A 14382-nucleotide genomic window follows, 5' to 3' on the forward strand; every position below is an offset into this window, starting at 1 on the left:
TAAAAGTAAATATGCTTAATATTGTTGCATAAGCCAAATATGAGGCTTATTGCTGCCACCTACAGGACTGGAGTGTACCTTAAATCAATACTTTTATATTGCAGAACAGTTTTTTTTTTAAACAAGCATTTTATGGTCATTTTGCTGCAGTGTAACAGATTACCGCAAACATGCATGTATGCGTCCCTTTCCATTCTGTGCGTCCCATGAACGCAAGACAAAATATTTTTCCGTCCAATGGATTTACTTCCCATCTAGGACACAAAATTTGGCGTTAACGCGACCTTTGTAAAGCCATTATATTTGCTCTGTAAATGCACCGCAGTTCTAAAAGGTAAACAAAAAAAAACAACTGATAAGACAAAAGAGTCAATATGTCTCAAAGGATATGGCAAAACATTGAAGTACTACAGAGAGAATGTTTATATTTCTGTTCCAGTAAAAACTAACAAAGATGGAAAATAGGGTTATCTGCAGCTTTTCATGCTGCGTCATAATAACTACAACTAGTTAAATTATTAAAGGCTTCCATTTGATAAATAAAAGCATTTTAATTTTTTTTCTTTTAGCGGTAGTAAATAGATTAAGGGAGTGTAGTTTTTTTATGGCAAGGAGTTTCAATTCTGGGTAGTATGGTGTTTTGAGGGCTCGTAAATATAATCTGGGTTTATTGGAGAACGAAGTAGAAAGGTTACCATGAAAGTAGAATCAACATTGTAGAAGCAACAGATTCCGTTCTACATTATCTGGCTACATGTACACTAGTGCCTCTTTGGCTTTAGTAGTTGTCTCTGTTTTAAGGCGAGGGGACACTGGTTTACATGTTGCCAGAAAATGTAGCACGAAATCTGTTGCTTCTACAATGTTGATTCTACTTTCATGGAACACCGTCGCCATTTGTTCTCAGCCTTTTGCCGATGAGATAGCCAGTCACATGACTTTTCTCATGACTTTTCATTGGTTGACTAATCCTATGATGTAATGTTGCTTCTACAAAATCAACTCCTTGATAAAGCTGTTGGCAACAAAGTTGCTCAAAACTTGTAGTCACTTTCTAAAAAAAAAAATCTCCCTTCTAGTTTTCTGGCAACATGCTGAGTAGTGTCCCCTCAGCTTTACTCTGAAAATATAGTCGTGTGTCACTCTGCAAGTTGCCCCAAAGTTATAATCCCATACAATGTCTGAGGCAAATGTAACAAACCTTTAATTTTGTAATTGTGTCTCTTTTAGAAAGTTTCCGTAAAACCATACGAAAGTCTGCATCTACAAGATTGTCAATTTCTTCTGCCCCGTAGACTGCAGGAACATATCCCAGGTCATTTGATGATGAGCCAAATCCAACAAATCCAGGCACTGCACCCCTTTCTCTTGCAAGCAGTTCTGCAGCTCTGCCACTGCTGGAAGGCTTTACACAGAATTAGAAAGAAAGTTAAAATCACAACACTGATTAAGAAAACGAGACACCAGATAACTTTCCATGAACATTTTCTGGCAACTTATTGATAGGGGCATTTAAGCAACTTTAGCTATCTGCTTTAAAATGTCCCCTACATTAGCTTGTGTTACATGGACTTACACACAAAGACGATTATTGGCGACTAAGCCATACAGTCACAAAGCTTTGAGCCTTTGCCAAATACTCTTCATTTCACACATCGAGGTCGTTTTTTTCTAATGTGAATTAGCCTGTCCATACATACTGTATTTTGCTGCCATACCTTTTTTTTTTTTTTTTGGTGGTGTCAACTAGGGCCAAAGTCGAAAGTAGAAAATACTACACATCCTATTGGTAAGATTATGAAGCGAGACACACACCCCGTTTTTACTATTTAGGCTACATTATTTTAACAAGACTTTTGGACATTTACAATTTTATAAAACCTCAATAATGTATGCAATTTGACCGATCATTTCTAATAACGTGTTAAATCTTAGGACGGACTCTAGGCTAAATCGGTGGGTTTAGCCCCACATGATAGTTACACAAGAGTCCAGTTCACTTGATCAAAGTATTAAATGGGATTTAAAAAATAACATTATTATTGTTTTCTTATTTACTGAATCTGAATGTCAAAGATGTGTTAAATAATAGTTATGCATTTGAAACAGCAAGATAACTACATGCGTGGTTTTCTGGTGCCTGCCTAATTACGTGAAAGTATCCAAATGTTCTTGTTTTAATATAAAAATCTTACCCGAACATTTCCTTTGGTTCTCTGTTTATTTTTTCCTCCCATTTTTAGAAAAATTACAAATGTCTACAGTTCACGTGAAAAGAAATCGACCTGTTTAAACATATGAATTTCAGTACTTGTGCGTGCACAACCCAGTTCGAGTCAGGAAGGTTGAGTTGAATGCACACGGAAACATGTCACTACAGTCGTAGTAAGGGCGAAATCAAAAGAAGCCATCTTTACTCCTGGAAAAAAAAGACCAGGGCGGGTCTGCTGTGCGAAACAGGATGAATCCGTGCAGAATGCGAAACGCAGCTGGTGCGGTATACTTTCGTTAACCTTAATGTTCGATATATATATATATATATATATATATATATATATATATATATATATATATATATATATATATATATATATATACCTTAAGTAAAGACAGAAATATAATAATATTATATAGCACCTTTCATAGTCGACCACCATCACAAAGCGCTTTACAGAGGTAGGCTGTGAACTGTGCATTATATATAGAGTCACTTATAACAGGACATTGTCCACAGGATGGAGCACAAGGATGTTAAGTGACTTGCTCAGGTTCACACAGTGAGCCAGTCAGTGGTAGGGTGGGATTTGAACCTGTGACTATTTAGTTATAAGCCCTGGACTTTAACCACTGGACCACAATACCATATCTTGTTAATAAACACATAATAATAAATACTGATAATAATAATACTGTAATAGAAAAGGGGATATGGTATTTTATGATATAAAGGACATATAAATAATACTGTAATAGAAAAGGGGATATGGTATTTTATGATATAAAGGACATATAAAGGTCCTGTGGACATTGTCCACAGGATGGAGCACAAGGATGTTAAGTGACTTGCTCAGGTTCACACAGTGAGCCAGTCAGTGGTAGGGTGGGATTTGAACCTGTGACTATTTAGTTATAAGCCCTGGACTTTAACCACTGGACCACAATACCATATCTTGTTAATAAACACATAATAATTGTTATGTATGTGATCTGTGTAATTCATTAAGAGCACTACTTTTCTGGTGTAAGTTTACCATAGTTCCGGTCAGAGGTTCGATAGTGTAATGATACTGAATGTAGGAGTGTGTTTGGTGGCGCGCTATGTTCTGAAGTAAAAACATGGTTCCAGCAGTCAGAGTGTATGTATGCCTCTTTACTTAAGAATAACATGTTAACAGAGTAACATATACAACAAATTGGCGACGAGTGTCGGATAGCCTGCGTTGTAAAAAAAAAAAAAAAAAAAAAAAAAAAAACCGAGAAAGAAAGGAAAATGGACCGGAGAGAAGCCAGCTACGTAAAAAAAAAAAAAAAAGACACAGAAAAAGAGACTGCATACGTGAGTAAGGAAAAACAATATAATCAAAAATGTCTGCCTGTGTGGGAAAAATGGACGTGTTTGATAGCACAATAGAAGACTGGGCCACATATGTCGAAAGGCTTGAACAGTACTGTAAAGCTAATGAAATCGCTGATGAAAAGAGGGTGGCGGTCTTACTGAGCGTAATGGGTGCAAAAACCTACAGCTTGTTACGTAACCTCACAGCGCCAGTGAAGCCGGCTGATAAAACTTACACGCAGATTGTTGAAGTGTTACAGAACCACTTATCTCCAAAACCACTGGTAATTGCCGAACGTTTCCGTTTCCATAAGCGTAACCAGCAAACAAACGAAACCATATCTCAGTATATAGCAGAGCTGAGACGGCTAGCGGAACACTGTCAGTTTGGAGAATGCCTTGGAGATCCTTTAAGAGACAGGTTAGTCTGCGGGATACACAATGAAAGCACACAGAAACGTCTTTTGACTGAAAGAGATTTAACCTTAAACCGCGCTACTGAAATAGCTGTGTCAATGGAGACCGCGGGAAAAGACGCAACAGAGTTACAACAGAAGGCGACAGTAGAATGCGCTACACACAAACTTGCTGCTAGACGTACTAATGCAAAAGAGATATCTTGTTTTCGTTGTGGAAAGAAATCACATGACGCAAGTGACTGCTGGTTTAAAGACAAAGATTGCAAACAATGTAATAAGCGAGGTCACATTCAGAAAATGTGTAAATCAGCTGCTAATGTAAAACGACCGCAGCAGTGGAAAAGGAAAGACACGTCGATGCACCACGTCACAGAAACAGATTCTGACTCACCCGAAGAGGGTTTAGCTTGCCTTGAACTATTCAGCTTAAAAGAAACAGATCGCAAAATAATTTGGATCACACTACAAGTTGAGGGAAAGACACTGAAAATGGAGCTAGACACTGGGTCTGCCTTATCAGTAATTTCTCACGAAGAGTACTTGGAACGTTTTCCAAATGTAAAATTGCGGTCAACCCCAGTCTTGCTGAAAACGTATACAGGAGAAAAGATTTCCCCAGTAGGCCGGATTCCTGTAAATGTAACTTACAATAATGTCAAGCACCTCCTGGATTTGTATGTAATTAAGCATGGAGGACCACCACTGTTAGGGCGGGAATGGCTGAGGAAGATTCAACTGGACTGGCATTCCATTAAAGCCCTGCGGGTGGCGCCAGAAACAAGTGACAGTTCTACAAATGATAAACTAACTGAATTATTAAACCGGTCATCACAAGTGTTTCAGGATGGCATTGGTACCCTGAAACACATGAAAGCCAAAATTGTGCTGGAAGCTGAGGCTCAGCCAAGGTTCAACAAAGCGCGGCCTGTACCCTATGCTATACGCCCCAAAGTAGAAGCTGAACTGAAGCGTTTAGAAGAGGCAGGCATCTTGTCTAAGGTGGACTGGTGTGAATGGGCAGCACCAATAGTGCCAGTAATAAAAAAAAGTGGAGATCTGCGCATTTGCGGTGATTTCAAAGTCACTGTGAACCCTGTACTGCGCGCTGATCAATACCCTCTGCCACGTATTGAAGATATTTTCGCCTCATTGGCAGGAGGTGCAAGATTCTCAAAGATAGATTTGGCTCAGGCCTATTTACAAATGGAAATGGAAGAAACATCAAAGAAATTTCTTACTATTAACACACACAAAGGCCTTTTTCAGTACAACCGTCTAGTGTTTGGCATTGCATCAGCCCCAGCAATCTGGCAGAGGGCCATGGATCAAGTCCTACAAGGCATACCAGGTACGCAGTGTTACCTAGATGACATCATCGTGACTGGAGCGGATGATAAGGAACATCTAGAGAACTTGCAACAGGTACTAACTAGGCTGTGTGAGTATGGACTGAGAGCTAACAAAGACAAATGTGACTTTTTCAAAGAAACTATAGCCTACTGTGGCCATACCATTGATAAGCAAGGCCTACACAAGTCACAAGACAAGATTGATGCTGTACTCGGAGCGCCACAGCCACAAAACGTAACACAACTTCGATCTTTCCTGGGATTGATTAACTACTACCACAAGTTTCTGCCAAATATGTCCACGGTGTTACACCCTTTGAATGCTTTACTGCAGAGTGGGAGCAAATGGGAGTGGTCTGAGAAATGTAAACATGCTTTCAAGGAGGCTAAAACACTGATTACTTCAAAGAAGGTACTCACTCACTATGATCCATCCTTACCCATTAAGCTGGCTTGTGACGCTTCCCCCTATGGAGTTGGTGCTGTGTTATCGCACAAGATGCAGGATGGCTCTGAGAGACCAATAGCTTTTGCGTCAAGATCTCTTTCAGCAGCAGAACGCAATTATGCTCAGATTGATAGAGAGGGCCTAAGTCTAGTGTGGGGAGTAAAGAAATTTAACCAGTATTTGTTTGGCAAGAAATTCACATTGGTCACTGACCACCAACCCCTAGTCTCCATCTTTAACCCCAGGAAAGGTGTTCCGGAAATGGCAGCTGCACGGCTACAGCGTTGGGCTTTGTTCTTAGGGGCACACTCCTATGACATTGAATTCAAGGGCACAAAGCACCACGGTAATGCAGATGGCCTCTCACGACTGCCGCTGGAGACACTTAACCAAGAGACTGAGCCAGATCCTGTTGACATGTTGTATGTAGCACAGATGGACTTGTTACCAGTAACGAATGCTCTGATACAAAAGGAGACTAAGAATGACCCTGTCCTGGCTAAAGTGTATGATATAACCGTAAAAGGTTGGCCAACACATGGAGACCCCCAGTTGTCTGCTTTCTATGCACGGCGAGAGCAGCTGTCAGTGTATCATGGATGTGTTATGTGTGGCACCAGAGTTGTCATACCCTCTAAACTACGATCAAGAGTGCTTGAGGCGTTGCATGATGGCCACTTGGGAGTGGTTAAGATGAAGGCACTGGCCCGCAGCTACGTCTGGTGGCCTGGCATAGATCAACAGATTGAAGACTTAGCAAAAGGGTGTCCAGGATGCCAACAAATACAACACATGCCTAAGCTAGCACCACTGCACACATGGGAGTGGCCCTCCACCCCATGGCAGCGAGTACACATTGATTACGCCGGACCCTTCATGGACAGAATGTTTCTTGTAGCAGTGGACGCACATTCAAAGTGGCCGGAAGTTTTCTGTGTAAAATCTGCTACGTCCGCTAAAACAGTTGAGAGTCTGCGAACACTCTTTGCACGGACTGGGCTGCCTGAGCAGATTGTGAGTGATAATGGAACCCAATTCACTTCTGAAGAATTTCAAACATTTGTGACGAGAAATGGCATCAAACACATAACATCTGCCCCTTATCACCCAGCCACCAATGGTCTGGCAGAAAGATTTATCCAGACGTTCAAGCAGGCAATGCGAGCAATGGGGAGAGAACCACTGTCAGTACAGCAAAAGCTAGCCAACTTTCTTTTGGCTTATCGAAACTCGGTACATGCCACAACAAGTCAGACACCAGCTATGTTGTTTATGGGCCGAAATCTAAGATCGAGACTAGACTTGTTAAAGCCTGATCTTCGCAGAGAGGTACAGAAGAAACAGTGTGACCAGCGCACGAGCAAGGGGCCCTTACGAACCTTTGCAGTGGGACAGGAGGTGCTAACAAGGGATTATCGTAATCAAAAATGGGTGCCAGGAGAAATTGCTACAAGATTGGGACCACTCAGCTATACAGTAAAAATTAGTCCAAATCTCATCTGGCGTAGGCATGTGGACCAGCTACTGTCTACAGCTTCCAGGAACCAGCGTAGTGAAACCTCAACTTCCACGCCGGCTGTGTTCCCGGAGCCAGGAATAACCGCCATGGATGAGTCTCAGTGGGCTGTGGACAGTGCTGAACCACTTGGTGGAAATGTAACTATCCCAACTGAAATTCCAGAGACTGCCTGTTCCGTTGCACCCAGACGTTACCCAGAGAGAAACCGGAATCCACCACAAAGGCTTGATTTGTAGTTCACATTTTGTGAAACAATGTTTGTTTATAGTATAAAAAGATCCCATATGCTGTAGCTGTATTGCACTATAAGCAATTCATTTAAGGCAATTTTAAAACTAAGTGGGGAGGAATTGTTATGTATGTGATCTGTGTAATTCATTAAGAGCACTACTTTTCTGGTGTAAGTTTACCATAGTTCCGGTCAGAGGTTCGATAGTGTAATGATACTGAATGTAGGAGTGTGTTTGGTGGCGCGCTATGTTCTGAAGTAAAAACATGGTTCCAGCAGTCAGAGTGTATGCCTCTTTACTTAAGAATAACATGTTAACAGAGTAACATATACAACAATAATAAATACTGATAATAATAATACTGTAATAGAAAAGGGGATATGGTATTTTATGATATAAAGTTAGCATTTACATTTTTTAAATGTGCAATATGTTCTCGCACCAGATAGGCAGGTTATGAATGATGGAATGTCACTGGTCCATGACTGTTACCAACAGAAGCTCATTAGCGCCACGAAGAAAAAAAAAACATGTATTGCATTATTTCGCAAAAATTATTGTGTTATTTTACAATCAATAGCTTTGCTAATTAACAACACTCATGCCACTATTCCCATCTCTTCATTTTACTTTAACATGGGTTATATGGGAGACCTTGCTCGTGGAAGCCTGTAGTGGCTTAGCTGTGGTGGCCTATGCACGGGGTTGTAGCTCTCGATAGGCGTGACATTTGAGACGGAAATAAAATCAACAGCAGCACGCAATGTTGGTCAGACCAACTGGAGAAGAGAAGGGTGATGAATGTGGAAAGTTTAAATTCGTCCCATGTGTTGAATAATGCACATTATTAATTAAGAAAATAGATGTGAATGACCTTAAGGCCTAATTTGAGAAATGTTTACTGTAAGGACAATCATATATAAATCGTATTTGTATTCATGCACAACTGAAATTATAATTTAGTAATAAAAAATTAACCTAAATGTGTTTATAAAAATGCACAACCGTGTGTGTGTGTGTGTGTGTGTTTGTAAATATACACAACAGAAAAAACTGTGTGCGTCATAGCATAGGCCACCACAGCTAAGACACCACAGGCCACCAAGAGCAAGGTCTCCGAGCCTGCAGTTATACACTCTTGGGTGCAAGGGACGCAACTCCACCCAGGCCCAGAGTCCATTTCTTTTTTTTTTTTTTTTTATCTGAGGCCACTTTAATGACTACACATAAAAAAAAATATAGAGGCGCCGTCTATTCCACTGGGATTACAGAAAAAAAAATGTAGCAAGGTAGTATTGGCGGACTGTCAATCAAAACACAAATTCACAAATCACAGTTGACAGATTGTCTATAGAGGCTGGACGCAGAGTGAGCGCTCTGGCAATAGGGTAGTGTTAAGGTCATGTGATTGCTCTGCTGGGAGATGTGATACTAAAGGTGTAATTTCATGAAACTGAACAGAACTAGGCAATCTGATTTGGCGAAACCGTTTCACCTTCCTGTCGTGGAACGGTGTTCTGCTTTTTCTTTTGGATTGAGACATAATTAAAAAAAAAAACTAGATTAACATAATTTAGATGTTTTATTTAACATCATGTAATCAAAGAAACTACAGAATGATATCGCAGAAGTCTACCGGAAGCTATAATATTAGTACAGTTGGATTTTGAAATGTCATGTTTTTTCAGTTTTCGTTCAGTATATGGAAAACTACAAAGCAGTATGTAATTCAATATGTTAACGTAACATTATTGCAAGCTTCATTTGACTCTGAAGCAAAATTATTTAATTATATAGGGAGATATATATTACATATGATATAACTACTGCTTGGAACTTTCTGTCTAAAAAACAATCATCACAATGCACAAACAGCATCCACTAATCGACGTCAGCCATGATGCTAGAACAGAAATGGAACTATATCATTTCACGAAAAGGCTAAAACCTGTTCCTGTTCCACATCGAGCAAGCTGAGTGTGTCTGTCTGTCTGCCTCACAAAATTCCACCTTAACTAACAGATGGTCAAAATTCATTATTAAAAAAATAACATGCTTTTGGGATATTAATTTGTTAAGTATATTGTATAGAATGAAGTTTTTGCTTATGAAATAATGTTAGAATATGTTTTGTTGAAACAGCACTGCACATTTTTCTCTTTTTTGGGTGGAGGGAGGGGGGGGGGGGGGAGAGAGTCTACTTCACAATCTTGCATCAGGGCCGAGTAAATCCTAACACCAGCACTGGTTCACGGCGCCATTTGGCATTTTCTATCTGTGAACTTTAAAAATTGACCAACCTGTATATCGCCGTTTTTGTTTTAAATTGGTTACCATAAAATTGTTAAATATAGCAAACTGTTTTAAACTTTTAAAATGTTGTCTGAATCTTTGTTAAAGTATACTGTAACAGCGCGTTCAGGCAGAGATTAAGAAACTGAGAACTCTCCGAGCTGCGGCAGCAACAGGTGGGGGTGTGGCCTCTGGACTGTGTGCGTGTGTGTTGTATTGTTGTATTGTTTATTGGTTGTTTCCTGTCTGGGTTTTTATCGGTTTTCTTCAGTGCCTTGTGTATTCTTTTTATGATGGCTTGTTGCCAACCGGTAGGTCTGTATTTAAGTAGCACGGTGACCTGATTGTATCTGTCTGTCGTCGGTTCCAGAAAGGGAGTGTAAATAAAGAGCTTGTTGTGTTAAGAACATAAGAACATAAGAAAGTTTACAAACGAGAGGAGGCCATTCAGCGCATCTTGCTCGTTTGGTTGTTAGTAGCTTATTGATCCCAGAATCTTATCAAGCAGCTTCTTGAAGGATCCCAGGGTGTCAGCTTCAACAACATTACTTGTGAGCTGGTTCCAGACTCTCACAATTCTCTGTGTAAAAAAGTGCCTCCTATTTTCTGTTCTGAATGCCCCTTTATCTAATCTCCATTTGTGACCCATGGTCCTTGTTTCTTTTTTCAGGTCAAAAAAGTCCCCTGGGTTGACATTATCTATACCTTTTAGGATTTTGAATGTTTTAATCAGATCACCGCGTAGTCTTCTTTGTTCAAGACTGAATAGATTCAATTATTTTAGCCTGTCTGCATACGACATGCCTTTTAAACCTGGGATAATTCTGGTCGCTCTTCTTTGCACTCTTTCTAGAGCAGCAAAGAAGAGCAACTGCATTCCCGACTAGCGTCTACATTACAATACATTTTATGAGAACAAATATTTCACTAATGTACTACAGACATAAATCACATCATTTTAATAATAACACTTTTTGTAAGACATACCATTAAATTAATTAACATAACAGACTATTTTTTGTTATTATCTATTATTATCATGGTGATTAACTTTACCCTACTACCCTGTTTACAAAGGGTGGTAAGGTGAAGTTACAGTATATTTCTAAACACCAAAAACGGTATATTATTGTTTGTGTTACAAATAATAAAATAAAATTAATGAATGCATTATTTTATGTATGTGACTAATCATGATTTTATCATGTGATTTATTTTTATGTGCAATTCTATTTATGTCAAAATATATAATCATTTTATAAAAATTGAACAGGAATCTGTATGACTCCCGTGTCAATACAGTTGAGTGGAAATTGTCTTATTTTTTGTAATATAGTTGTAATATAGTCTATATATCAATATTGAAACCGTATTAATTATTTCCATTAATACAGTATATGTATTTCACGTAATGCATGACACTCAAATTAGCTTATTGTTATCGTGGATTTAAAGCAAACATGCATGCATTTTGAAGCAGTGAGGTATGGTACAGCATGGTACAAAACATGGTAAATGCACAGGATTGCTTTTGGAAAACTACAAAAATTAACTGCACATTTCCTGTAGTACTTTTAGTTTAAGGGAGCCTACATAAACACTGACTTGCTTACAGTATGATAGGAATGACATTGTTGAAGCAAACACTAAGCGTTTGTCAAGGAGTGAATAAAAATGTAGTTTTTTAAATTATATACACTGCTGTGTAAAAGTCTTAGTGTGCAAAATGTTGCATTTTTCTACTGTGATGCATTATGAGCACCAACAATTTGCTAAAACCTCCACAAGTGTTTTCTATTAGAAAACAATTGAGTGTGAACAGCCAATCAGCTTCCAGATCTAGCAGGCTTCTATTTTGCATAGATGCCCCATGAAATGTTGAAGTGCTTAACTGGGAATTAAATTTTAAATCAATCCATGCATAAATACAGGCTTTTTCCCTTAATATTCTAATCTACAACTAATCTGATAACATAAAAAACTACTTAAACATACTTTCCGACGCTGGTCTAGAGACAAGCGAAATCATGTCTGTGACAGCACACCGTAATGAAGGCTCAATTTGCAGCTACTGGACAGCAAATCAACAGGAAAGACACGATTGGTCCACAATTCTGTCATCAGCTGGATCCAAACAACACCCTCCCTCAAAACCAGCCAGTCAAACTGCCAACCCTGCTTCAGTTCTTTCCGCACCAGCCAATCCACTCCCTGCCAGCTTGAATGAAGCCCCACCTCCAACAACAAGTTTCGAGTCGGACTCAATACTACAAGGACTATTCAACCATTGTACATGTCCAGATAAATTATAATAAGAGAGTAGGACCCCAATAAAGAAATATGTTAGCCAAATGATAATAATTTTAATAATAATAATGTTTTCTCTGTCGTTTTTCTATTCTAATTATGTTAGGGAAGGTTACCCGGCAAAATATCAGTAGTTAAAGGTAAATATAGGTTTTAAAGTTTTTTTAAAAGAGAAAATAAAGAAATAAATTGTTTTTTAATGTGATAGCGCCCTTTTGATGCAGGCTTTACCGTGTGGTAGATGGCCTTGACTTTCGTTAGCACCCTCGCCTACGGCTTGGGACATATAACTCCAGTCGCGGTCATCTACCACACGGTACAGCCTGCATCGACGGGCTCTATTACTTAATTATAACAACCTTGACTTGCATAAAGAAGGAAAAACATTGAGTGAAATAAGTCGCTTCACTTGATTTTAAAGGTGTGGTATCTGAAGCATAATCAATAAATACAGAGAAACATCATCTGTCATTGACAAACCCAGGACTGGAAGACCCAAAAAGCTGTCTAACAAGGATGAGCAATACTTGAAGATAATATCCTTAAGGAATAGAATAGAAAGATTGACAACAGAACTGACAGAAGGCACAGGTGTCATTTTCCATCCATCAACAGTCCAAAGCACCTTTGACCATTGTTCTGTAGTCCAATTTCTGTGTTCTTGTGCATATTTTAGCCTTTTAATCTTGTTCTCCTTTCTTAACAGAGGTATTCTTACTGCTAAGTCCTGATTTCAAGAGTGACCTTTGTACTGTTGATTTGATGGACAGCAACAGCTGTAGTGGAGGAGGAGGAGGAGGAGGAGGGGATGAGGATAGTGGAAAACAAAAATGCAACATAGAGAACAAGTGCATGACTTGGAGTTTAAATAGAGGTATATCAGATATCATTGGCAGGACGGAATGAGGGGGAGGAGCCCTCACTCCTGCCCCCCGAACCACACTATTGGTTATAAGGGACACTAGTCTACATGTTGTCAGAAAATGTAGAATGAAATCTGTTGCTTCTACAATGTTGACTCTACTTTCATGGAACACCTTTCTACTTCATTCTACAACTTGTAGAAACTGTAGAAAGACATTGTGAAGTATTCTGTTTTAAAACTTATACAGAATGATCACTGGTGTATGCTCTTTTTTTTTTTTTTTTGCTAAAATGACAAATGTTTCTTGATTTTTCCCAAGCTGTTTTCTTTAGTTTAAAGCCGAGGGACACCAGTTTTATTTATCAAACGGAAGCCTTTATTAATTTAACTCAAACAAAGTTGCAGTTTTGATGCTGCATGTTAAGCTGCAGATAACCCTATTCTCTATCTGTGTTAGTTTTTACTGATTTCTACTGGAACAGAAATATAAACATTCTCACTCTCTGCTTGATTGTTCCCTTTCCTACAATACTAGACACTACAAACCTTCACCCAGTATCAATGATAAATATTACAATTGTGTAAATACAATTTTTCTAGCTAATTGTGTATTATTTATGTACCTGAACCCCAAGCCAAAATCATGTAAACCCAGATATATTTATATTTATAAGCCCCGAAAACACCCAATACTGAAACTGTTTGCCATAAAAAATAACACTCGCTTCTAGGGCTGTGTTCGAAGGTTCATTCACTAGCCAGGAATTTGATGGTAGTTTTAAATCTTCGACGTTTCGTCTGGCAGCATTCATGAACTGTATGTTTTTTTTTTTCTCTGTTAACATAAACCATTTGACAATGTGTGAATACTATAAATCACACATTAAATGTCACTCACATGCAAAAATTGATCTTTTGATCTGTGTAATGCATATTACATAAATAAAAGTTGTTGTATTAAAATCCACTACCAAATCGTTATACGTAACAACTCTATATGGCGCTGCTGCCGTGTATGGAGCAGGGTATATGCCAAAGCACTAGGGGGGTACCTATAGTGGTTGTAGTGCTTCACTACAATATGTACTCAATACCTAGTGTACAAGACAGAATATACAGAATATACAAAATATACGCTAATTTTTATTTTGAAAAATGAGCACCATCTGCCCCTCCCCGCGCAGCTTGTGTTATCCAGAGGCAAACCTTTAATTTCTTCATTCACCATCTCGACAGCAAAGCGTTGTATATATCGTGAGCTGTATTCAAAGAACTGTCTTGAAATACCTCTGCTGTTTGAGATTTTTTTTGTTAAATGCCCAGAAGACTAAAAAAAAGTTGAATGCAAATTGTTGATGTATAATGGAGGCACAACAAATCTCAGGGGTCACATTTTA

General features: G+C 38.8%; 2 protein-coding genes across 3 annotated transcripts in view; one reads left to right on the plus strand and one right to left on the minus strand.

Moving 5' to 3' along the window:
• The window catches only part of LOC117406035 (E3 ubiquitin-protein ligase listerin-like), a 51652-nt gene extending 49257 nt beyond the window's left edge, over positions 1-2395 (minus strand). For both annotated transcript variants that reach the window (XM_059029683.1, XM_059029682.1), the window contains exons 1-2: positions 2196-2395; positions 1202-1405 (exon numbers count right to left, since the gene is read on the minus strand). In XM_059029683.1, the coding sequence (XP_058885666.1) occupies positions 1202-1405; positions 2196-2237 (246 nt within the window). In that variant the 5' untranslated portion in view covers positions 2238-2395. The remainder of the gene's footprint in view (positions 1-1201; positions 1406-2195) is intronic.
• Positions 2396-4098: 1703 nt separating this feature from the next.
• On the plus strand, positions 4099-7721 carry LOC131737896 (uncharacterized protein K02A2.6). Its single transcript, XM_059029684.1, has one exon. The coding sequence runs from the start codon at positions 4273-4275 to the stop codon at positions 7525-7527; it is 3255 nt and encodes a 1084-aa protein (XP_058885667.1). The 5' UTR covers positions 4099-4272; the 3' UTR covers positions 7528-7721.
• Positions 7722-14382: the final 6661 nt, after the last annotated feature.

Source organism: Acipenser ruthenus, chromosome 9, assembly GCF_902713425.1.
Source record: "Acipenser ruthenus chromosome 9, fAciRut3.2 maternal haplotype, whole genome shotgun sequence".
Classification (NCBI taxonomy): Eukaryota; Metazoa; Chordata; class Actinopteri; order Acipenseriformes; family Acipenseridae; genus Acipenser; species Acipenser ruthenus.